This window comes from Candoia aspera, chromosome 2, assembly GCF_035149785.1.
Source record: "Candoia aspera isolate rCanAsp1 chromosome 2, rCanAsp1.hap2, whole genome shotgun sequence".
NCBI lineage: Eukaryota > Metazoa > Chordata > Lepidosauria > Squamata > Boidae > Candoia > Candoia aspera.
In genome coordinates this window covers 51126077-51151865 of record NC_086154.1, presented here as the reverse complement: position 1 = coordinate 51151865, position 25789 = coordinate 51126077, and the positions used below count along the sequence as shown (strand labels likewise).

General features: G+C 41.7%; 1 protein-coding gene across 1 annotated transcript in view; it reads right to left on the bottom strand.

The window, feature by feature from the left end:
- The window catches only part of PHF2 (PHD finger protein 2), a 157656-nt gene that overhangs the window by 62880 nt on the left and 68987 nt on the right, over nucleotides 1–25789 (bottom strand). The window contains exon 2 of the mRNA XM_063291807.1: nucleotides 12030–12115. Within this exon, the coding sequence (XP_063147877.1) occupies nucleotides 12030–12115 (86 nt within the window). The remainder of the gene's footprint in view (nucleotides 1–12029; nucleotides 12116–25789) is intronic.

The following is a 25789-nucleotide window of genomic DNA, read 5'->3' as shown; positions in this document are numbered from 1 at the left end:
TAGGATTCCTGTTATGTACAAGCAATAAAACATTAGAGACCAGTTCCTTGTCTCAGCGTGTTTCCTGGCAGTTAGGACACACTAAATGTATATATTTCCTTCAAGATTGTTTGTTTGTTTGTTTGTTTATTAAATTCCTCTGTTGCCCATCTCATACACAATGACTCTGGGCAGCTTACAAAGAATAAATATAAATATAAAAGCATATAAATACAAATATAAATATAAAATCAAAATTCAAAATGGGAAATAAGATCTTATCCTGGCACCCTCACAGGGCCAACCACCCCCATGAATAGCTGTCACCCCTCTCATCCCAGGCAAGGTGGCATAACCATGTTTTTACTCCCTTTCAAAAGGCCAGAAGAGTGAGGGCCTGTCTTACCTCAGGGGGTAGCTTGTTCCAGAGGGCGGGTGCCACGGCAGAGAAGGTCCTCTTCCTGGACCCTGCCAATCGGCAGTCCCTCAAGGACAGGGTCCCTAACATGACCTCTCTGCCTGACCGGGTGGGACGGGTCGATGTAGCAGGACTGAGGCGGTTCCTCAAGTAACCTGGATTATGATTGCAATAGCTCATGTATTCCATTTTAACTATACTATAGCTAAATTGGAGGCTAACTGTAAAAGATTTTATCTTTACGAACACTGTGAGGAAAGTTTCACTGAGAGGCAATGATTGGTCTAAAGTCACCAAGTGTTCTTCGTAGCTGTGTGGGACTCTCTGACACAACTGTATCACATTGATTCTCTCTCTATATATATCTGTGTCTGTATCTACATACATGCCTATTCATCAAGCCATTTTCTTTTGAGGTAAGCATCGTTATACAAAGCAAAAATACTGAGTGAAAGTAAGTAAAGGCAGGAAATAAGAGAAAAACAATCTAAATCTAATTTACATTAATACCATTTGCTATACATGTTTATACCTTTCTAGCCTTGCCGACCTCCTGTTCATAAAACTTTCATATATTGCCTTTTGTTTTTACCACTCTCTTTTTGATGTTCTCATCAACTCTATCCAACTACAACTCTACACTCCTGGCCTTCTAGAAGGCCATTAAGAACTAGGTTTTTTTTTTCTCCCCCAAGCATTGGGATGGGATGGGAGTTGAGCCCAGAGCATGTATATCTGGGATAAGAATATTATGATGCCTTGGTTTTGTGAAATGGATTTATTGTGTGTGTGTGTGTGTTTTGTTTTTGTTATGTTTTTTGTTTTGTTTGTATGTTGCTGTGAGCCACCTTGGGCTATGTTGCATAAGATGAGCACCCATACGCATCTTATATATATATATATAAATAAATTTTCATACTCAACTTTTGTGAAGAAATTTTATTGAAATCAACCTTTTAAAATAATAATTTGCTAAAAGATCTTGACAAATAATTTACTGTATAGAAAATCATATCTTGCATATTTACTAAATCCAATTTGCTTTTCTTCATATAGTAATTGTCCTGTGTAGAAAACATGCAGAATCATATGAAGGAGCCAAGTGTTCCTCATCCACTGGCACATATAGGAATATTAAAATAGCTGAAAGACTGTTGCTTGCATAAGTAAAATAGAACACATTTTAGCACCCTCTCTAGGAAATACCATAGCTAGCAAAACAATGAAATATTACATGTTTGTATTTGTTAACCATGGCAATTATATGTCAGATTATTTGTTTGTGAGATTTCAATCCCACCTTTCCTTCCAGAACTCAAGGCAGTGTTTCATACTCTCACTTTTTCTGACTACAACAACTCTAGGAGGTAGATGGGCTGAGAGGGAGGGACTGGCCCAAAGTCACCCTGTGAGCTTCCATGACTGAGCGTGGACTAGAACCTGGCTCTCCCCGATGACTACACCAATGCCTTATCCATTACTCTACTGTCCTCACTAAAAAAATGTGGGAGCTCATGATAACCGTCTGGCTATGACTATTAATAATGGTTGCTAACATGTAGAGCATTATCCCAACAAGCTTGTTGTGTAGCTGTAGTCCCTCTGCTCATGTGTAAACAGTCCCATAATTCATTTCATACTGATATATATAATCCTATTGCAACTAATTCCTTCTTCATTTGTTTTAGGAGTTAACCACTAACATTCCAGCTCTCAAAATATTTGCCAGAGGTCTCATGAATTAAGTCCTGTTTCAGGAGAAAACTTAGATAATGTTTTCTACCACAATATAATTCAGATGCTTCCTTGGGGCATTTTGTCTTCCCCAAATTATTCAAGAACTACATTTTTAACAAATGCATATTTCTTCTACATAGTAGCCTTCCAAAATGCCATTAAATCAAAATTACTGTTAATATTGTACAAGGGAAGCAATTTTCTAAAATAGTAAGCAGGCTACAGTGGCAAAGTAGAAAGCACAAGAAATTATTTTTATATTGACATCTGGAAGGCATCCATCACTGAAAGTGTGTGCCAGACATTCTTTCGTTTAAAAAAAAAATCCTGTAAGTTGCATAATAAGAACACTCAGTCCTTATCTTTTGTACCTAAAATTCTGCAATAAATAAGTAACAGTGAGCTGACAGATATAAGATAAAACATTTTTCTGACTTCACAAAATATAAGTTAATTTCCTAATTAATTTACTTCTACATTCTGATGTTGAACAAATCCTTTTATTCACACCAACCAAAATGCCACAAAACAGGGAGCACACTTTGAAGCTCTTTACAACCTTCTTCAAGCCAATTAAGTACAAAATGTAGAGACATATTAGGACAACCAGTTTAATGTGCTTTCCTCTGGGAGGTAGCACAAAAGTAATCTGGCATAATTTCTTCTGTCTAAGCAGCTGATCTCTCCTTTGTCTGGAATGAGGCTGGAGAGTAGTGCTGTCTTAACAGTTTACTGCGGGGCAGTTAAGGCATAGCAAGGGCTCACTAGCTGTGAGGAAAAACATCCACCAATTGTTCCCCCTCACTTGGGCTGGGGAGGAAGAAAGTTCTGCCAGATAGTTTGAGTGGTGAGGTCAACTTCTTGGCTGCCCACCTCCACAAAGAGTCAGATTCTTCAGTTTCTTTACCAAGATTTATTGAAAGAGGATAGGATAGAAGACGATTACAGAAATCGCAGCAACGGGACTGTCCTCCCTCTTTAAAATTCAGTTTATGTTCAAGATTCCTAAGGTAGGGATTCTCATCTCTTACTCAGCTCCTGTGTGAGCTGGTAAAGAGGCTGTTCTCTTAAAAGTACTAATTGTCATGTTCACCGTTTCAATGTGCTTGATACATCGTAACGTTTCGCATGTCATTTGCCTGATACGTGTTTGATCTCGGGAGAGAGGAGGATTCCTCGTCAGGGAGTTGTTATCTGTTGGCCGCTGGGTTGGAATGTATTTGGGTTATCTCATGTGTTCAAGGTTGCTTTCCCAGGATGTGTGGAAAACGGTTACCAGCACCTGGGAGGGGGGTGGTTGCTATGGCTGGTAGGGGGGAGGGATTACGTTTGGAGCCGAGGGTTTTTAGTTTGTATTTGGCGCGCTTTTAGTCATTCTCAGCTTTCTCTGTATCTGCCATAAATTCCCTAATAAATCAGATTTCATTTAAGTAACCTCTTGTGAGTCTGAGTGTTTGGGATAGGCAACCATTACATAAAGCTGAGAATCCAAAACTTCAAATCCCGCTGGCCCCTATCCAGGAAAAGACAGGTTCGTCCGATCCTGTCAGGGAGAGTGCTGGCAATGACCGATCCAGATGTGCTACTCATGGAGAGTGAGGGGTCGAGTGAGGGAGAGCCCGATTCTACCATGATGCGCCCCGACAGAGCCCCCCTGGGAGAACTCCCAGCGATTCGGGAGGAGGCGAGTTCGGGGTCTGAAGGCGAAGCTACGGGCATGAAGACCGCGCCAGAGACCACGGTCACGACCCCGGGCGAACTGGTCACCTGGGACGACAGTCGGGGGGACTTCTCGGAGGCGAGGGGCTCGACCTGGAGGCAGAGATACCCGCTGTCCCAACGGTGGTACAGGTGCCGCCGAGGGGGGACTCCCCCACTCCAGACCGAATTCGAGTGCTAGAGTCGAAGATGGACTCTCTGGAGCTCATTCTGCAAAAAATGAGCATGGACCTGAGTTCGCTGAAAGAGGGGCAGGAGGTGTCGAGTCAGCGGCATTCGACCCCTTCCTCCCAGGTACAGTCGCCGGAACGGAGAAAGGGAGCTCGCCCGAGAGAGGGGGACCGGGCTCCCAGGGTGGAACTAGCATCGCCGCCCGTCCCTGAGCGGAGGCGGGCGGGAGCTGTCAGAGCAGCTGAACCGGCAGTGGGGGGGCGCAGCCCGTCGGGAGGAGGATTGAGGGACTTCTCTGTCAAGTTCGACGGAGACCCGACAAAACTCTCGTTCTTCCTGACGAATGCCAAGGCGTACATGGAAGAGTGGGGGTCGCTTTTTCGATCGGAAAAAGCGAAAATCATCACCATTGCCACCAAGCTTAAGGGGAGGGCAGCAGACTGGTATGTACAGATGTGCCAGTCGGAAGCCCCTGAACTGGAGAAATTCGACGAATTCCCCTGGGCCCTACAGCATCATTTCGAAGACCCACTAGCAAAGGAGCGGGCGAAGCGTGCCTTGAAAGAGCTCAAGCAGGGATCGAGAACTGTGGCTGACTACACACTGGAGTTTAAAGCGCTAGCGGGGAAGGTGGAAGATTGGTCGCAGGCAATTGTCATAGAGCTGTTCAAGGATGGTTTAAACACCGAAGTGCTGCGCTGGTCGCTGGGGCGAGATGACCCTGACAGCTTGTACGGGTGGATCCAGCTCGCTGGGAAGGCTGAGCATGCCCATGAGGTGTTTGCGCAGAGACGAGTGACGAAGTCGAGGCGAGATGGAAAACCCACCCGCCCTTCGGGCTCCTTTGGAAGATCTGGACAACGTTTGTGGGAAGAGGAGAAGGAGTGCCGTTACGCGAAGGGGCAGTGCCTGCACTGCAGCAAGGAGGGGCACCGCATGGCGGTGTGCCCGAGGGCGAAGGGCGAGGACCGGCAGGGAAAGTCGACTGTGAAGTCCCCCTCCCTACCGAGGAAAATGAAAGCAGCTGTGGCCGACAGCGAGCTGGAAAGCGTGCCGTTCTACGGGGACGAGGGTGAACCGGAATTGCTGCAGCCAGCGGGAAACGCCAGCCACCTGCTCTAAAGGGCGCCGCAGGGCAGGTGGTAGAGGAGGGGCGTGAGCCTGTGTCAGTGAGTGGCAACTATCGCATTCTCACTGTGAAAGTAAAGTTGGGATCCCGCTCGAAGACGATAGAAGTGTGGGCGATGATCGATTCTGGGTGCTCACGGTGCTTAATGCATCCTGACGTGGTAGCTGCCTTGGAGTTGCCCACCTTTCCGTTGCAAAGACCCATAGCTTTCACTCAAATGGACGGATCCATGGCAGGGGGCAAACCGGTCACGCATTTCACCGGTTTGGTAGCTTTGCAAATGGGTAGCCACCAGGAAGGGTTGTCATTTGTGGCGGCTCTGGTGGGAGGTCCTTTGGTGGTTTTGGGTGTCCAACAAAATCCTCATATAAATTGGGTCTATAGAACTGTAACCGTTAGGGACGGATTTTATCAAGCACCAGAGGGAAACGAAGCTCCAGAGGAGGTGGTGGGGGTAGCGGCAGCTGCGACTCCGCAGTACCCAACCCCTCCTCTTGAGGGTCTACCAGAGGAATACCAGGCGTTTGCTGATGTGTTTGGGGAGAAAGAAGCAGATCAACTTCCCCCTCATCGGAAAACTGACTGTGCCATTGAGCTGGTGCCTAACACCCAATTGCCTAAGCCAAAGATTTACTCAATGACTCAGAAGGAACTAACTTTGTTACGGGAGTTTGTGGACAAAAACTTGGCAAGAGGGTTCATTGAACCAGCTAGCTCGCCAGTGGGGGCACCGGTTCTTTTCCGCCCGAAGAAAGATGGGACATTAAGACTCTGTACCGATTTCCATGGGCTCAATGCAGTCTCAATATCAAATAAATATCCCCTGCCTTTGATAAAAGATATGTTATCACATCTGGCAAAGGGGAAAATCTTCTCAAAACTGGATTTAAGGGAAGCCTATTACCGTGTGAGGATCCGGGAGGGGGATGAATGGAAAACGGCATTCAATTGCCCATTGGGAGCTTTTCAATATAAGGTTTTACCCTTTGGTTTGGCTGGGGCTCCTGGGGTGTTTATGCAATTGATCAATGAAGTATTACATGAACATCTGTTTAAAGGGGTATTGGTCTACTTGGATGATGTATTGATTTATACTGAAACTCTGGAAGAACATGTACAGTTGGTTAAGCAGGTGCTTCGCAAGCTAAGGAAAGCTGAGTTGTATGCCAAACTGTCCAAATGTGCATTCCATCAAACACAAATTGATTATCTGGGGTACAGGATCTCAGATAAAGGCATAGAGATGGATCCTGCTAAAATCCAGGCCATCTTAGAATGGGAGAGACCCTGCACCTGCAGGCAACTTCAAAGTTTCCTGGAGTTCAGCAATTACTACAGGTCATTCATAAAGGGGTTCGCAGAAATAACTTTGCCCCTGACCAATTTGCTTCGGACAAAGGGGGTGGGAGAAACCCGCCGGGTAAAAAACCCAGGCGCGCTGCTTAGATGGACTCCGGCTTGTCAGGCAGCGTTCGATAAGCTGAAGGAGTCTTTTACACAGGAGCCTATTTTACAACATCCTGACCCCTCCAAGCCTTTTGTTGTTCAGGTGGATGCCTCTGATTATTCTATTGGAGCCCTGTTGTTGCAAGCAGATGGGGCGGGTTGTTTAAAGCCATGTGCCTACCTGTCCCGCAAATTCTCTGAGACGGAGAGATGTTGGCATGTGTGGGAAAAGGAGGCTTTTGCAGTCAAAGCGGCTTTGGACTCTTGGCGCCACTTGCTGGAAGGGGCTAATCATCCCTTTGAGGTATGGACTGACCATAAGAACTTGGAAGCCCTTAGTACCCTTCGCAAGCTGAGCCCTAAACAAGTCCGCTGGGCTCAGTTCTTTAACCGCTTTAACTTCAAACTGAAGTTTATCCCAGGGAAAAAGAACTTTTTAGCAGACGCGCTGTCCCGGCAACCCCAGGATTCCAGCTCAGCACCAGAGGTGGTCAGCACGCTGTGGACACAGCCACAACTGGGAATGCCGGCTGTGACCCGCAGCCAAGCCCGTACGCAGCAGCCTGCCGGCAGTGATTCCGCTCCGCAAGGCACCTTGTCCATTTCATCTCAATTGCAACAAAAGTTTCTAAAGGAGCAAACAACTGACACTTGGTTGCTAGCCAATAGAGACAATGTTACTTTTGACCGGGGATTCGCTTGGAAATCCAACCGTCTCTATGTCCCTGACAGCTTACGAAAGGAGGTTTTACTCCGTTCGCACGATGATAAGCTTGCTGGGCATTTTGGCTTTGTAAAAACTTTGCACCTGGTTTGCAGACAGTTTTGGTGGCCCACATTGCGCAAAGATGTGAAGGATTATGTGGCGTCTTGTGCTGTTTGTGCTATGTCTAAACGTAAGGTGGGAAAGCCTCAAGGTTTGTTACAACCAGTGGCCAGTCCTGCTTGCCCCTGGGAGGAGATTTCCATGGATTTCATAGTGGAGTTGCCTCCCAGCCAATGAAAAACTGTAATTTGGGTAGTAAAAGACTATTTCTCCAAGCAAGCTCATTTTATCCCATGCGTCTCCATTCCTTCAGCACGACAATTGGCCTGCCTATTCCTTGTACATGTGTACAGGTTACACGGATGTCCCTCCCGCTTAATTTCTGACAGGGGCACACAATTCACCTCTCAATTTTGGTGGGCATTTTTAAAACTGTTGGGCACGAAACAGGTGTTGTCCACGGCGTGGCATCCTGAGACTGACGGGGCCACAGAGGCGCTAAATTCAACACTGGAACAATATTTGCATGCTTTCGTGAATTATCAACAAGACGACTGGGTTGACCTCCTTCCATTTGCTGAGGTTGCCTACAACAACGCTGTTCATCAAAGCACCGGTCAAACCCCTTTCCACACCGTTCACGGCAGGGATTTTGTCCCAATCCCTGACTTGCCGCAGCCATCTATCCCGCCTGCTTCACCGTCCGAATGGGCAACGCAGCTGGCGGACTCTTGGCCGGTCATCCAGCAGGCACTAGCGGACGCACAGTCTGCTTACAAACAGCACGCTGACAAAAAGCGTGCCCCTCACCCTTCGTTTCAAGTGGGTGACATGGTGTACCTGTCTACCAAATTCATCAAGTCCTCTCAACCATCGAGAAAATTGGCTCCTAAATTTGTGGGTCCATTTCCTATTGTGGCACGAATTAACCCAGTGACTCTTAAACTTGATTTGCCGCATAATTTGAAACGCTTACACCCTGTCTTTCATTGCAGTTTGCTCAAGCCCCTTACTCCCTCTGACCGCTGGCATGATCAACCTCTGCCGCCTCCTCCCATCATGATTGACGGGCAACAGCATTTTGAAGTAAAAGAAATTCTTGACTCTCGCCGGCTTCGCAACACACTGCAGTACTTAGTTCGCTGGAAGCATTTCCCCCACCCAGAATGGGTGGCCGCTCACGATGTGGCTTCCCCTATTCTTGTTCGTCGTTTCCATAATGCTTACCCTTCCAAACCTGGTCCATAAATTGTTTTTTTTGGGGGGGGGGCAGTATGTCATGTTCACCGTTTCAATGTGCTTGATACATCGTAACGTTTCGCATGTCATTTGCCTGATACGTGTTTGATCTCGGGAGAGAGGAGGATTCCTCGTCAGGGAGTTGTTATCTGTTGGCCGCTGGGTTGGAATGTATTTGGGTTATCTCATGTGTTCAAGGTTGCTTTCCCAGGATGTGTGGAAAACGGTTACCAGCACCTGGGAGGGGGGTGGTTGCTATGGCTGGTAGGGGGGAGGGATTACATTTGGAGCCGAGGGTTTTTAGTTTGTATTTGGCGCGCTTTTAGTCATTCTCAGCTTTCTCTGTATCTGCCATAAATTCCCTAATAAATCAGATTTCATTTAAGTAACCTCTTGTGAGTCTGAGTGTTTGGGATAGGCAACCATTACACTAATGAAGAAAAGTCCAGTGGGTTAGAACATGAATCTATTTTTGATTCTAAATATGCCATTACAGGAGGTGTAGCCATTTGTCAGAACTTTTTAAACATAAGTGCTGTTGTGGCAACCTCAGTGCAAACTGCCTGTAAAACAAAGATAGGGGAACAAGTCTTGGCTGCCAGGCAGGCCACTTTAGAGAAATACTGGTCTAGTGATCTTGGAGTAGCTTTAGCCAACACAAAGGGCCTGATCTATTAACTATTGCTAAAGTAGCCCAAGATCATTAGAGAAAGCAGTACACCAAGATCTCTCTGACAGGCAGGTCATTTTAGACAGGTCCTGGTCTCCTACTATCTGTAGCAATATTGATGATGATGATGATGATGATGATGATGATGATGATGATGATGATGATCTTCCAACATCATGACAGTCCAGCAGCACTAACCAAAATGCCCATGAAGAGAATCAGCAATGACTGAAGAGAAAGGGGCATGACTGGCAGCTGAAAAGAATCAGTAAGTCATTACTGCAGCTGCTTGCAAAGTGACACAAACCATTTATATAGCATGCTTTGTGTTAGGAGAAGACAGAAAACACTGCTTCCGCATTGGATCAGAGAAACCTTTAGCTGGACTGGCTATGTATGGACTAGGGATGAGAGGAAGGCTGTGACATGCAGATATGTCTTTAAAGAATGATTAAGGCATTTTTGAGCCAAAGTTAGAGGATGTGTGGATTTGTCCTATAAAATGTAGATTCTCAGAGCAAGTTCAAACTATGGTTTGGGTTTAGCAATATGACTATTACAAACATTACTTAAAGTTGTTGTGTTTTACAGTAGGAAAATTTCTCCCAAATGTTTCCTGGTCAAATAAAATGGAAGTAGAAGGGTTATGCAAGATCATATCATGTTAACATTGCTTTGAACTTTGATTATAACCTAGAAAACTAATTTTTACTGACATGAGATACATCAGCTAACCTGCCATGTTGTTCAATGTTCTTTCAATCTCATCAAAACTATGTTATAGACAGGTACAGGCACAATACTGTGCAGATCATGCCACCCAATGGCCTCCAGTCTTCTTGAAACTAGTCAAAATAATTCCAAATGTCTCAATTCAGGAAATGCCAAGGTTGTAACACCCTATATCTAGCCAGGAGCCATTTAGTGCTTGAACTGCATATATGGCTTCAGTTTACAGAGATTCAATTGCTTTTGCTACCATGAGGAAGATGGTTCAGAGTCATAACAAAATTATAATTATTGCACAGTTCTAATTATATTTTTAGCCATCTTACAAAATATAATGCTTCTTACTACCACAAAGATTCACCTCTGAGATGCCAAAGAATTAATGGCTGAATAGTTTTAAATAGTTGTACATCGTATTTAGATTTTCTAAATGACGGATTTGTATACAACAGTTTACATAAAGAAGCCATCTGTAGTGAGTCATATATTCAAATGCTGGAACACTAGCTTATGTATGCATGCATTAAGTTTTTAGACTGCCCAATCCCAAATATACTTGTCCTAAACACTGAAATAGTATAGCTGGTCATCATCCTTTCAAAGAATTTTACGGCTTTTGATTTTGATCATCAAAAGTACACAGGATGTTTTTCAAAACTAACAAGATAGGTGGGATTTTATAATTTTCAAAATATGCTGCAATTGATAACAGTAAAACATATCTGAGATGCAGCTAATGGAATTGTACCACATACATTTTTGACAGGGAAGAAATAGAAAAAGGGGTATCCAAATTGTAACAAATTATTCCCTCTCTATTCAATGTATCATTAGGGTTTTCACAGATGAAATCTTAAATTGTATATTAAAATAATCCAGGAAAAGTATTTTATACAATGGTATCTCACCTATTTTTCATTCCTGCTAACATACTTATCTTTCAACTGCTCATTCACATTCATTCATTCATTCATTCATTCAATCACTTCAGTTTATTTTTCAGTCATAAATTTTAAAAAATCATATGTATTGCTCTGTTAGGGAATAAAACCATCCAAGGAGCCAAAATGAAAATTAACATTTTATTTCTTATAAGGAGGTCATTATTGACAAGGGAGATTTTCTGCCACATTGCTTCTTTCCCCGATAATTTATTCAGTCTAAAAATTATTCCCTTGTCATGAGCCCTTTTGGATGTTCACTTTTTGAAGTGAGCATTTACATTTTCAATCCCATTTTAAGGAAGATATAAATGCTGATACCTTACAATATATTCTTACTCTTTGCCCAAAACAGTCTGCTACACTGTCGATCGGAAGGTCGGCGGTTCGAAACCGCGCGGCGGGGTGAGCTCCCGTTGCTCGTCCCAGCTTCTGCACACCAAGCAGTTCGAAAACATGCAAATGTGAGTAGACTAATTGGTACCGCTTCGGCGGGAAGGTAACGGCGTTCCGAGTCGTCATGCTGGCCACATGACCCGGAAGTGTCTATGACAACGCCGGCTCCAAGGCTTTGAAACGGAGATGAGCACCGCCCCCTAGAGTCGGACACGACTGGACTTTACGTCAAGGGAAACCTTTACCTTTACCTTTTAACCATGTTGAGTCACTTTAAGTTCTCTTATGAGCAGCCCAATCCCGTGCATATTTACTTGGAAGTAATTCCTACTGGGCTGATAGTGGTGGTTCCCAGTTAAGACAGACAGAGAGACAGGCAGATTATTCAATTTGAGAGAGAAAGAGAGAATGTGTGTATGTAGGTATGTGTGTACGTGTATGTATATGTACTGTATATGTATATATTCAACCTTTGGTTTCTTTCATACACAAATTCATATGAATCAACTCATATCACATTTGCACTGAAATATTTCAATGCCTGATTAGTTTCTCTCTTTTTTTAACATTTGTAGGTAATACCATGGATTCTAGTGGAATTTATATATTCAGGATAGCTTCTGGAAATATAGATACTGTAAAGTTAATTTTTGGAACAGGAGAATGACTTGACAAAGAAGTATACTTACAAGTAGATTTCCCATGGGTTTTCTCACAATTTGGACAGTGGTAGATATCAATATCTGGTGCCTCATCTTCTTCTACACCAACACAGCTGAAATTTATAAAAGAACAACAAGTCATTGTTAAAAACAAGTAAAGTAATCAGATGTTTCATGACATAACAACTCTCATGTCCAAGGTCCAACCTTCCTGAGTCCTGTAACAGGACGTTGCCTACCATTATTGCCTATGTCAGCTTTGTATGGTACTGGGAGATTAATGTATTTCAGTCTCCCCACTAAGATAATGTGTCAGATTACAAGTGGCCAGGTGGACCTGAGTCATAAGAACAGAGTGTGATAGGATCCTTAATGTTTTTAGCATAACTGTATTTCTTTATTACAGCTTGATTAAGTGTCAAAAGTCAATACAAAGACATACATATTTTTCACTGAGTGAAGCCAGGCAATAGGGACCTCTAATTCCTGATTCTAATTGATCTTTTTTGTTAAAAAAAAGTAAGCAACTCCCCTCACCAAAAAAAATAATAACAGTAATTGGATGAGAACTAATTGGAAGTGGTCCTCTCTTGTATTTTTTGCTTGCTTTACAAATGCCAGTTTACTTCATTCTTTGCTCCATGTGGATTATCCTTATGGGGTATGGGAAACTGTCATCTATGGCTTGGCTATAAATAAAGAATTATGATGCTGTTCTAGAATTATGATGATTACTTCCTTTTTGTTTTTCTTTAATAGGCTATAGCTGCAAAGGAAAGCTTCAAAATCAATGGATGCTTCTGCTGCATACTTAAAAATTGCTAAGTGGACCATAATCACAGCAAATAAATATCTCAAGAATTAGCAATACAGTTCTTGTTCCAAATGTTTGCAAGCATACACTCATATAGTTACTCACTCTTTTTCTCTGTCTCCATCTCTCTCTCATGCACATAGAAGAAAATATACTAATATCCAAGTAATTTGAGCAACCAATTTTAAGTATGAAACTTCATGCACATAAACCTATATAATTTGCTATATATTTTGCTCTGAATACAGAAAGGGAAATTTTACAGAGCAGAATTCTATCATTGTAGAATTGTATCCTTAATAGCTCTGGAAAATCAGCATGAAGCAGTGTGTGCTGAATCTATCAATTCACTCCTTTTCTGACATAGAATATTTATTTATTTATTTTCTATCCTGCCTTTATTATTTTTATTGATTATTATAATCATATAATTGGAGATTTCTGGCTTGTACCAGGTATTTTGCTGCCAAAATCAATCTCTGCTACACAGAGATGGACACAATACTTTTTGAATGCCAGAAACCTATCAGATACTCAGGATACCCACTGAAGTTAGTGGCATATAGTATGATGCGACACAGTATTGCCTGCACTGTCATCTGAATGTAACCCAGTAGAAAACGAAACTGCAAAGGAACCAAGTATCCAATGCTAGGATCTTTCTCACACGGCAGCTGGGTGAAAATGGTCCTGAGGGGGAAGGGAAAGAGTGCAACTGAGCAAATAGGTGAGGAACTTGTAGCCTCCTAGAGGTTGCTGAACATCCAGCAGCCCCAGTCAACATGCCCAGTGATGGGAAATATTGCGATTTGTGGTTCAGCAATATTTGGAGAGTTCAGCAACATTTGCTTTAATAGTACAGATATACTGCTGCTCCTGAGAAAGCAACTAAGCAAAGCATCTAAATCTTCCTGTAAGACCTTAAAGAATAGCAAGCATCTCTCTTCCATTCTTTTAGCTTTGTAAATTGTTGATGTAGCACAAGCTGTGGGATTCTGCAGTCTTCTTCCATCATCCCAAAAAAGAAACAGCAACATAACTGAAACAACTACAGACTCGATATATTTTAGGGAGTGGTCTCTTTTTTTCTGCTTCTACTGCATTGCACTGAAGCACTTCCACAATGCTTAATCTCAACTGATAATGTGTCTAAACATAGTGAGACTCAGATCTTTCAAGGAACTAATGTTCCTTTTAAGTGTTAGAGATGCTGTCTTTAAAATCCTCCCCTTAACAATTTAATGATTATTTGATCATAGCTACAAATAAGAACGGGGCATCAGAATTGGTGGAAGACTCATTAACAACCTGCGATATGCAGATGATACAACTTTGCTTTCTGGAAATGAAGAAGACTTGAAGTACTTGCTGATGAAGATCAAAGATTGTAGTCTTTGACGGACTACACCTGAATGTGAAGAAGATGAAGATTCTCACAAATGGACCAATAAACGATGTCACAATAAATGGAGAAGAAATTTAAGTCGTCAACGATTTCATTCTACTCAGATCAACGATCAATGCCAAAGGAAGTAGTAATCAAGAAATAAAACGACATATCGCACTGGGAAAATCTGCCATCAAAGACCTATCTAAAGTTTTCAGAAGTAAAGACGTCAGTTTAAAAACAAAGGTGCATCTGACTCATGCCATGGTCTTCTCAATTGCCACATATGCCTGTGAAAGTTGGACATTAAAAAAGGAAGATAGAAGAAGAATTGATGCATTTGAATTGTGGTGTTGGCGAAGATTATTGAAGATACCATGGACTGCCAGAAGAACAGACAGATCAGTTTTAGAAGAAATACAACCAGAATGTTCCCTAGAAGCGAAGATAACTAGGCTTAGACTCTCATACTTTGGGCACATCGTCAGGAAAGACCGATCACTTGAAAGGGACATCATGTTTGGTAAAGTCAAGGGCCAGCAGAAAAGAGGAAGACCTTCAATGCGATGGATTTATATAATTACAGCAACAATGGATGCAAACGTTGGAACAGTCGGGCATATGGTGCAGGACCGAACAGCATTTCGTTCTGTTATACAGAAGGTCCCCAGGAGTCGTAAATGAATCGATGGCAACTAACAACAACAACAACTTCCAACAGACATACAATTCTATTAAAAGTTGAAACTTTGAAAGGGAGTTCTTCGTTCTCTGATGAGTGAGTTTTGGGTGTATTTGTGTGTGAATATGTGCACATGTGCATGCAAATTATTCTCTCATATAGTAATATTAACTTTATCCTAACCCAGTTTGGAAGCAAAATGGATCCATGAACAATCAACAGATCCATCCACAAAACATGTTTGAATACCTAGAGAAATCCCAAGTTACACACAAAAATATCTATTCAAATAGTTATCCATAAGGTTTTTTCCCCAAAGGGCACAATCTGACTATTAGGTTCCACATGCTTTGTCCTTCCACATGCAACAGAAGGGCAATGCATGTTATTCTCTCAGTTCTGATGGAAAAGTCAATTCAATTTCCAGGATGAAAAAGTGAAGATTAATTTTCCCCCAGCATGTAATGTGACAGCTGCAGCTCTTCCTTCTTTGCCCAGAATTCCTGAATTAAGTTTGTCTTCATAAAACCTGCAGCTGGGAAGCCCAGACTGTGACAATCCCTCCAATGCCCCTATTTCTTGATGCATGTAATGCCAATAGCAGATATGTCTTAAGGTAGAACATATTCCCCCTCAGATGTACAACAAATGTTGTTTCAGGTCCCCTGCATAAATAAATAAATAAAATGTTGAGTATCCAAAGATCCACATAGACTAGCTACTATTTAAATAAATAATACTGCACTGTTTGAGATTATCACATAGTAGGCCTGGGTTAACCTGTGGCTGCTTGACAGAGCTGGCTGTTAGATCTGGCCAAAGTAAACTGAATCTCCATATGGAAGCCAAGTACCTCTGCCTTGGATCAAATACCAAATAGCTTACAACCAGATCAAATGTTCTTATAGTCATCAACATATCACATTAGGCTCACAATATCTTAGTTGTGACATTATTTGGATATCCAAAAACCTGACAAGTTGAGATAAGACCCAAAACTGTCCCGATTCTTCCCACTATTACTGTTATCTGTGGTCCATAGTATTTGTGAATATCATTCCCACCTCAAAACCAAAAAGCTACCTCGCTATCAGCCCAGCGAGGTAGTCCAAATAGGAAGCACAACCAGATGGACTAATTCTACTTTTTTGTAAGGTTATATTAACAGAATCAGGCAAATCTGAAAGTTTCTTTCATTTCTCCCCTGTCACCTTTACTGACCAAGAAACTAGGGAGGGCCCCTTCTGAGATGTTTGCCATGCCCACATTCCTTTTGCAGACTAAGCTGCCTCTCGTCCAACTGTTTCCCTGGCTGTGGCTCTTCCCCCTGTCTCCAAAGGTCATTCCCACGTATCATTACATCTAGTGAATATCATACTCATTGTAACAATGAGAGTTTCAAGAAAGAAAAACATTACATTTATACTGAATACTGAACTTAGAAAAAACTGATATAAGAACTTTTACTTCTGGAGCATCACTCCAGCATTTAATGCTAAAATGTACAGTTCATTTTTAAAAATTGTTGCAAATGTAACAATTATGTTGGATCATTTCTCCATATTTAGTGACAATGTTGCAAAGCTCAGCAATTTTGGAAAATGATTTATAATAAAAGAAAACAAATTCTGAAAGCTCTATTTCTGTCCTGACTAAGCAAAGACCATGCCGAGACGAGGAGAAAGTCTCTAGCTTATTAGCTGCTACTATAGACAGAAAATCCTACCAAACTGAAGAAGCGTGGAAAAACCCAGACAGATAAACCCCAGAACTCAAGGCAGGTCTGTTTTGGGCTTCTTTGAATGACAGCTCAAAGTCTCTAAACTACGCATGCGTTTTCCCCCCTGGATAGGGGCCTCCTCCTGCTCAGCATCCGTACTCGTGACAATTTCCTTTCCAACCTATTTTTATTAACTATTAGTAACTCTTACATGCCCACAAAGTGTACCCAACTAGCTTTATACATAACAACTACTGCAAGGACACTTTATGGTTTGTATTGGAAAGCACCTACAGTTCCTTAGAAGAATGGCCAACTAATGTGTAATTACTGAGGGAGTATACCTTGATATCCAAAATAACTTTGTATTTGAAAAGCAAATCTGACACAGAATTTACAGAAACTTTTTTTTTGGATTATACTACTATATATATGCTTATACCACATCAAAATTTTGTTTTTCTTGTACCATGAATATTCTACCCTTCACTGATCTGTTAAATGAGGATAGATCTTTAAATGCTTGGACAGAATTCCCACCCTCATTTTAGTTTTATACTATGCTAATTATTGCTGTTGCTATTTATATATTACTTTGATTTTAACAATGATGTGTAGTTTTGAAAATGGTATGTTCAGTTATTTTAAATTAATTAATGAAGTATTGAACAATCTTATCTAATTATCTAATTCTATTATACCTCTTTTTTTTGTCTTCTGTTTTTTTCCCTTTCTCAACAATGCTTGATGAAAATATAACAATTTCTTAAAATAGAAGATGACAGTGGCATTGATCAAGAGACTGCAGCTGGTGTGCCTGATCCTGCTGGGGATTACTGCAATTGAGCACCAAATATTTGCCTCAACAATCTGTGAAGGGATCTAGAGTCACTCCAAAAGGAACTCCTCTGTACTGTAGCTCCAAGCAAGCCAATAGATCCAGGATCTGCACTGTTGACTAGACAGTAGATCGAGATTGCAAGATTCTGTGCTTTCTGTGCAAGCTCGTTGTATTATTTTACATCTATTTTGCAACTAAAGAGCAGCAATATTTCCTACAAAAAATAAGACAGGAAGTTTATGCCCTTTTGCAATCTGATGGAACACCCCATCTAACTCAATTTCTGAGTTGAACAAACCCACCCACCACAGAAAGTAGACAGAAACCTAATGCAGTTTCAGAAAAAGAGAAACATTGTTTCAACACCATACAGATGAAACTAATTCTGTAAGGCAGTATATATGTGCATATGGTAAACTAGTTTGTTTAATTCATTCTTCAGAAAAACAGATTAAAACACAAAGTCATAGGTTGACACTGATCGTATAAATTCAGTGGTTATATTTGTTATAAGGCCATGTTTAATATTGTCAGTAAGATTTAAAATGTCAACAATTCCCATTAACATAAACTTGAAAATTCATTTCCACTTGGAATTATTGTTTCAGTTTTCCTGGCTGTGATCCAGTTTAGAATTCATGGAACAAAGCTATCCTTTACACAGTAAATCAGTAATCAGATATCCAATTTTAAGACAGGTGTAATAAATTTCTTCCTACTAATATCCAGTGATGCGTGGCTACAGAATGTCATTGTCCCAAACTTCAGAGTTAACACTACCTGCCCAGTTCTATTTGTCCCATGGAGAGAAAATAAAATTATCTTTGTTAAAAGGAACACATCTGAAATTTTGTGGGCCCAAAAGGTGGCCGCCGCCGCCGCCTCTTTTCCTGAGCTACGCATTTTACTTTTTTTTTTAATAAACAAGTGCTTCAGTTTCATTCTTTTTGCTGTCACTTGAGATAGAGGGTTTTAACCCCAGCTGTTCAGCCCTTTGAGGAAGGCCATGTCAAGAAACAGACACAGCATGGATTGCAGGAATGCTCTTTATTGTTGTCAAGTAGAGTAACAGAATCTTGAAAGCCTATCAGTTTCTCTCTGCCCCATTCTATTCTAAAATTAAGGCAAGATTATTCTGAGTTTCTTTTTCATGATTTCTTCTTCCTTGGGACTGAGTTATCTTCTCTGAAATTTTCCCCTCAATGGTTCACTTATTCTTTCCCCATGCCCAAGACTAGGTCTACATTCCTTCACAGCAGCTCCCAAATACCCCGAATAAATAAATAAATAATGAATTGCAATCCTTATTCATTTGGCTGTTTCATTTCAGACGGATGTTATAAAGATCCAGACTTGGGAAAATGCAAGAAAGGAAAGGGGTTTGCCCAGAAAAAAGTAATGCACCACAAACAAACCAGAGAGCAACATTTGAACCACTACAAGCCAGAAAGCATTACTTTAAACACAGATTAGGAAAATACACATTTGCCCTGGACTGGGGGCAAATTATTATTATTATTATTATTATATACACAATGTAAAATCACAGCTGCCAGTTCTTTAGCTGGTGTTGGCCTTCATTCACACTGAGTTCTTCCTAAGAACCTGTTTTGTTGTTTATTCGTTTAGTCGCTTCCGACTCTTCGTGACTTCATGGACCAGCCCACGCCAGAGCTTCCTGTCGGTCGTCAACACCCCCAGCTCCCTCAGGGACGAGTCCGTCACCTCTAGAATATCATCCATCCACCTTGCCCTTGGTCGGCCCCTCTTCCTTTTGCCCTCCACTCTCCCGAGCATCAGCATCTTCTCCAGGGTGTCCTGTCTTCTCATTATGTGGCCAAAGTATTTCAGTTTTGCCTTTAATATCATTCCCTCAAGTGAGCAGCCTGGCTTTATTTCCTGGAGGATGGACTGGTTTGATCTTCGTGCAGTCCAAGGCACTCTCAGAATTTTCCTCCAACACCACAGTTCAAAAGCATCGATCTTCCTTCGCTCAGCCTTCCTTATGGTCCAGCTCTCGCAGCCATATGTTACTACAGGGAACACCATTGCTTTAACTATGCGGGCCTTTGTTGTCAGTGTGATGTCTCTGCTCTTAACTATTTTATCGAGATTTGTCATTGCTCTTCTTCCAAGGATTAAGCGTCTTCTGATTTCCTGACTGCAGTCAGCATCTGCAGTAATCTTCGCACCTAGGAATACAAAGTCTTTCACTGCTTCTACATTTTCTCCCTCTATTTGCCAGTTATCAATCAAGCTGGTTGCCATAATCTTGGTTGTTTTGAGGTTTAGCTGCAAACCAGCTTTTGCACTTTCTTCTTTCACCTTCATCATAAGGCTCCTCAGTTCCTCTTCGCTTTCAGCCATCAAAGTGGTATCATCTGCATATCTGAGATTGTTAATGTTTCTTCCAGAGATTTTAACTCCAGCCTTGGATTCCTCAAGGCCAGCTTGTCGCATGATGTGTTCTGCATACAAGTTGAATAGGTAGGGTGAGAGGATACAGCCCTGCCGTACTGGTGTGGAAATTTTTTTGACAGATGGAAATTTTTTCAATGCATGTATTTTCTAAGTGCCATCCAAGATTTTTTGGTATGGCACCAAGTGTGCAGATAACCACTGGGACCACCACAGCTGGTTTATGCCATAATCTTTCAACTTCATTTTTCAGATCTTAAAAAACTTTGTGATCTTCTCCAATTCTTTGTCTTCTATTCTACTATCCCCTAGTATGATATCCACACTTTCTTCTTTTCAACCACAGTTAAAACTGGTGCGTTATGTGCCAAGATATCATCATCATCATCATCATCATCATCATCATCTAAACTTGTATACTGCTCAACTCTCAATGACTTTGGGCTCCTAGAGGACAATGTCATTTGTTCCTGCTCTCTAGAAATTATTGGTAGCTTGCATTCACAGCAGGGCAACCTGAAAGTGCACATATGCCCAGAAAACAAAGAGGCCTTCTTAGAAATTACATGGTGGATGGCTTCAGTCCAGTCATTTGCTTTCTGATACATGTTGGTGACTGACCATGCCCACAAAGGCAATGGTTCTGTGGAAATTCCCTCAGAAAACATATTCTTAAAATACCAAATACTCCTAATACCCCATTAAAGGTGGTGGACCCTTGCTGATGTTTTTGCAAAATAACTTCTAGGAGAGGCTTGCCCATTCATAATTGGGCAATCATAACCGTTACAAAGCACCAATTTACCAGGTTGCAGCCTGTTACCCTTCCATTGTCTCCTGTCAATCTTGTCAGCAAACCTACGAAGAAACTCCCAGACACAGGGCTCAGTACGGCACAGCTTGGCTTGACTGCTAGGCTACAATTCAGCTAGTGATTCTCAGGCACATGATACAGCATGGCTGGATGAGAATCTTTGCTGCATACTAGGATGCAACTATATAAAAATGTTGATTGCTGTCCGTCAGACTGAAGATGCAAATTCCTTCTCATGCCCCTGGCAGTTCAAACCCATTGCCTCTCCTTTCTGCTATATTTCAGTGGATTCTTTACTGTGCATTTCTTGGCCTTGAAGTTGAACAGTTATTAACTATTGATAAAACTGACCTCTCTACTCTGGGGACTTCAAGCACTCAGCCTGACTCTCTTACACAGTTCCCTTCCGGTGGATATTCCCTATCACCTTGATTACTCTGGTCCTTTTACTTAGCAGGTAAACACTCCTCCAAACAAAGCACTGGGTCTGACCATCAATTGTTATTTTCTAACAATTGCCAGCTCTACATAATAGTTTTGTCCAAGTATCTCTGCATACAGAACAAAAGCAATTCAGAGAAAGCAGGGCTGCAACTGGGGGGGGGGGCAAGCAGGGCATGTGCCATGGGTGCCGCACTGGGGGGGTGCCAAAATGGGCGTGGAATCCATGTTTGCCCCAGGTGACACAGACCCTAGTTGCAGGCCTGAGAGAAAGGGAGTGAGCCGATCTATCCCCTGCTATTTTTCTATAAGGATTTTTGCTTGAGCTGGTAGACATATCGTGAATTTTGGAAGCATGTCACCACTAATCATGAAATGGCTACCAAGTTACACAGCATCTATTTTCTGGGAGGAAAATGGGTAAGGCTGTTCCCCATCGTTCCTCTCACCCCACAGAATGTTCTCCAGCAAAAGCAAGAACATTGTCTTTTTTATGGGCAGGAAAACACTCTTCCAAACAAAGCACCTAACTAAATTCACTTACTATTTCTACTTTTAAGAAGGCCTGTGTGACATTCTGTAAATAAAATGATTTAGAGTGAGGCCCTTTACTCTGAATAACCCTTACTTCCCATTTGGTTTTTGGTATTTTTAAATATTTTTTTTTCAAAAATAAAGTGTGATAGGGAACCTGGCAGGCACCAAGGGTGTTACATTGTATACCACTTTGAAAAGCATTTACAGCATATATTTAAACTGAGTTTGGGACTTTTTATCAAGGAGTTTTTTATGTCTCATTCACAGAATTTTATATGTCTTCCATTTGTTACCTTCTCCCCCACCAGTAAGATAAACTTTTTAAAAATCTGTCCAAGTTTCTTGTATGAGATGCAGTCTAGTAAGGCAAAGTTGAGATTCAAGGTGTATTTTTCTCCAGAGAATAATAATAATGAAATTTGAATGAAGGAGGAACATGAAATCTTGCAAAGTTTCTGTCATTTATAGACTAAGCATAATGAAAATATTGTTACAATACTATCTAAAAGCAAGTTCATACTGAAAAATGTTTACACCAGATGGTTTTTTGATCCCCTTTGATTTAACAATGGCATCTGGAAATAGGTCAGATAAGATAATGATAACGATTCATGGGGAAACCCCAATACTACCACCAAGAAAAAAGGGAAGAAAGAGTTTTACTATAATTTTGCCACAAGAATACATAGGATTTTGTCATTAAGCATGTCATTAATTGACAGGATAACAGAATCAGATTCAAGGAAGACAAGCTCCCCCTTGGAAAATCCATGGAAATACCTTAAGGATGTGCTCTTTTTAAGCTTATACCAAGGAGAATCAGAGGTTCAGTGGTTCTCCAAGGCAAAGTAAGATTCCCTCTGAAGAGAGCAGACATTAGTCTGGATGTTCCTAAAGGGTCTAGAAAAGCAGAAAATGTGTTGGGGAAAAAAAATACCTTCATTTCATTTTTCTAAATTTGGAAAAGGACAATGTAGACTTCCAATCAACTGTTACTCAAACTTCCCAGTTCTTTTCCTAAAATGAAATGTGAGGCAATAGAGGACACCTTAAGATTTATGGGCCCTCATTCACAGGGGACTGGATTTATACTTATTAGCTTATCAGGTAATTCCTCACCCCCAAAGGATCCTTTGGCGAGCACCTAGCAGCCACAGCACCAAAATTAGGAAATCATTTCATGATGGCCACTGTACAAGATGATCTCAGGCTTCCTCTTTGAAATTAAATACAGATTCTCCTGGCAATCATAGGTACAAAAATGCCATCAAGAATTACAGGACAGCCTCCTACATCTCCTGTACCTTCATTTGTACATACAGTATTTCAGTTGATCAAGCCATTCAAAATTACATTTTATTTACTGCCAACACAGTAAAAAATAAGGAATGCATAGCGGATTCCTTAAAATCCTGTTTGTATAGATACCAGGAGACACACTGTTTTCTTCTGTAAGGTCAACTAGAGTTCGAATGCTTCCTTCATTTACACTTTTCCCCCTTCACAAGAACTTCATTCCTTCATTCCTTCATTCAATTTACATAGCGTCCATCTCACATACATGACTCTAGGTGGCTTACAATAAAATAAATAATACATAAAATACACAATATAAAAAAATAAAAATAAAACACATAGCAGCCAAACATCGATTATCCACAGAGCCAGGAGACAGGCTCTATTAATACTTGTCAGTGACCAGTTTTTTGTCACTCTCACTCTTTTTGCCATGATCTGATGACAGCTGAGAAAGAGAGAAAGAGAAAGGCACAGAGGTAGAAAGGGAAGTTAATAATCTTGAGCAGATAGCCTGGCAGTAAAAGTAACTGTCGCAAGGTTTTCTAAGTTCTATGCTCTTAATCAAGACTCTCACCGCACAAATTCATCTGCTTCCCTCTCATTCTTCACATTGCACAAAGAGAACAAAAGAGACAGGGGCACTTCCATATTCTCACTTCCCCATCCCTCAAAAGCAGTTTGAAACCCATGGTCATCTTTATTGCCACCTATCTCAAAACACTGAAAATCACATGAACCAAACAGTTATTTTCCCCAGTTGTCTAACAAGGAGTGCTATGCCATCTGATGCATACTTTTAGTTATGTTGCTTGCATTTACCCAGTGATTTCCCTCCTAAAATCAGTGGTTGCTATGAGGGGGCTGCAAAGCCAACAATTACTTTTCCTTCTGCATACAGTAGGTGAACATCTCTGGGGAGGGGAAAGTGGCTGGTTTCAGCCCAGGAGGCCAGAGGTGAGATGGGGCAATTTCTGCCAATTGAGAAATGGTCAGCCTATACGGTATGCCTAGTTTCTGCACTGTAAATGGAAAAATTGTCTTTCATGCAATTCTAGATACCATCTGAATCAAAACAAAGATGATGGTATGAGATCAGAGGTAGGTCTGATTCAGGAGATATGAAAAGACCCCGTGTGGAAGTGTCCATACAGAAAAGAGACACAGAAAGAGATTAAATTCAGGAACAAAGTCAGAGGAGTAACCATATAGTGAAATTGTATGATCCTGACCTTGTGTGTATACCTATTGATCTATACAGTAATCCCTCTCTCCCTTTTCTCTGTCTCTAGTTCTTCCCTTTGATATTAATCCTTAGTCATGAAGAGATAAGAGAAAGAGTGTGCATACCGAAAGTAAGCAGGGATGTGCACGTTATTGGTTTGACCATATATTCAGCAGTGAATGAATGAGTTTTCTTGATGCTATGCTCTGTAAGGTAAAGGTAAAGATTTCCCTTGACGTAAAGTCCAGTCATGTCCGACTCTAGGGGGCGGTGCTCATCTCCGTTTCTAAGCCTTAGAGCCGGCGTTGTCCATAGGACACTTCCGGGTCATGTGGCCAGCATGACTCACGGAACGCCGTTACCTTCCCGCCAAAGCGGTACCTATTGATCTACTCACATTTGCATGTTTTCGAACTGCTAGGTGAGCAGGAGCTGGGACGAGCAACGGGAGCTCACCCCGCCATGCGGTTTCGAACCACCGACCTTCCGATCGACAGCTCAGCGGTTTAACCCGCAGCGCCACCGCGTCCGCTATGCTCTGTAGCTAGGCCTTAAGTGTTTTGAGTATGCCTACCTTCTGTTAAGAGAGTGAAAGAGAAATGCAGCCAAAGATTCTTAATCTCAGAATAACCTGTACTGCAATTCTAAAAGAATTCCCCACCCAACCTGCTCTGGTGCAGAACTTTGGCTCAGAAAGAAAGCAGCTCCCATTTGGAATTGTTAGGAGGTGTTTTGTTCCCCTTATTTACTGGAAAAGGCATCCGAGACAAGAAGGGCGGATCTGCGGATGTTTGTAAATGAGCAAAGAAATGGGGTGGTAAAAAGGAGTACTGTAGTTGCCTATTCTTGGTTCTTTCCCCAATCTTTCTTTCTTTATCCAATTTCTGTCTTGCCACAATGTACATCAGATGCTCAGCAGCATTCAGCAATACAATACAATATACGGTACAATCATTAAAACCTCTATAATAGTAGTCCCAGTTGGACAAATGCAATGCGCTCTACATGAGGCTGCCCTGAAGACCACTAGGAAGTTAAAACTGGCCCAGAATGTGGTGGTATGTGCAGTGTTGGGTACCCCTAGGTTCAACCAAGTTACACTCCTGTAGTGCAAGCTGCACATTCAAGGTGCTGGTTATCACCTTTAAAACTCTACTTGGCATGGGGCCAGGTTACTTGTGCCTCTCCCTGTGGGTATCTGCCCATCCCACCAGATTGGATACAGTGGGCATGCTCCAGGTCCCTTCCCTTAAATGTTGCCATCTTGCAAGACCTAGGAAGCGTGCCTTTTCCATCGTAGCCCCTGCCCTGTGGAACAGCTTTTCCCTTGAGATCCAACAGTCCCCCACTCTTTTAACCTTCCAGGAAACATTTAAGACCTGGCTTTTTCCCCAGTGAGGTCAGAGTTGGAGGAGAGTGTTGTGGGCTGCACTGGGGAAGTTTGGTTGTGGTGCCAGGTTTTATTGATTTCTATTATTATTGTTGATATACATCATTTTTATCCTTTAGTTGTGAGCTACCCAGAGTTAGGTTTTAAGATGGGCACCATAGAAATATTTTAAATAAATAAATAACAAATCCATATAAAAACTAATTCGAAAACATCAGAACA